This window comes from Buceros rhinoceros, unplaced genomic scaffold (genome assembly GCF_000710305.1).
Source record: "Buceros rhinoceros silvestris isolate BGI_N320 unplaced genomic scaffold, ASM71030v1 scaffold22566, whole genome shotgun sequence".
In the NCBI taxonomy this organism is placed as follows: Eukaryota; Metazoa; Chordata; class Aves; order Bucerotiformes; family Bucerotidae; genus Buceros; species Buceros rhinoceros.
The window spans coordinates 4,019-4,474 of NW_010418390.1; the positions used below are offsets into that span (position 1 = coordinate 4,019).

The 456-nt window shown below is 66.9% G+C and overlaps 1 protein-coding gene across 1 annotated transcript in view; it reads left to right on the forward strand.

Annotated features, from left to right (window-relative positions):
- LCN15 (lipocalin 15) overlaps positions 1-456 on the forward strand; it is a gene marked incomplete at both ends in the record, with an annotated part of 7,689 nt that overhangs the window by 3,915 nt on the left and 3,318 nt on the right. Inside the window, one exon of the mRNA XM_010138538.1 lies at positions 259-367. Within this exon, the coding sequence (XP_010136840.1) occupies positions 259-367 (109 nt within the window). The remainder of the gene's footprint in view (positions 1-258; positions 368-456) is intronic.

The window sequence follows — 456 nt, forward strand, 5'->3', positions numbered from 1 at the left end:
ATCACCGGTGCCTCATGCCCGGGGAGCAGAGGGAGGCGGGTTTGGCCCGTTTGCTTCCATCGCTTGGCGAGAGGTTTTGCTGTGGGTGGACACTCGGCTCTGCCGGATCTCACAGGGGTTCCCTTCCCACACCCCCCTCGGGTGAATCTGGGGCTCAGGCCCTGAGCCAGGAGCCCAGCGGGGGCTGCGGAGGTGCCCGGGCTGAGCCTCATTGCCCAGCCAGGCACCGTCTGGGGGCCTTTAGCAGCACCAAATTAGCAGCACAAGAGGGACCTGCACGTGATGGAGACGGACTACAGCCACTTCGCCATCGTTCACGAGCTCCAGCAGAGCGGGCAGAAGCCCATGACCGCGCTGCAGCTCTTCAGTGGGTGTCGGGAGCGGGCACGGGCACCCACAGCTCTGGGGGAGGGATAGGGACACTGTGGGGGGCCCGGGCTGGGCTCCCCCCCACTG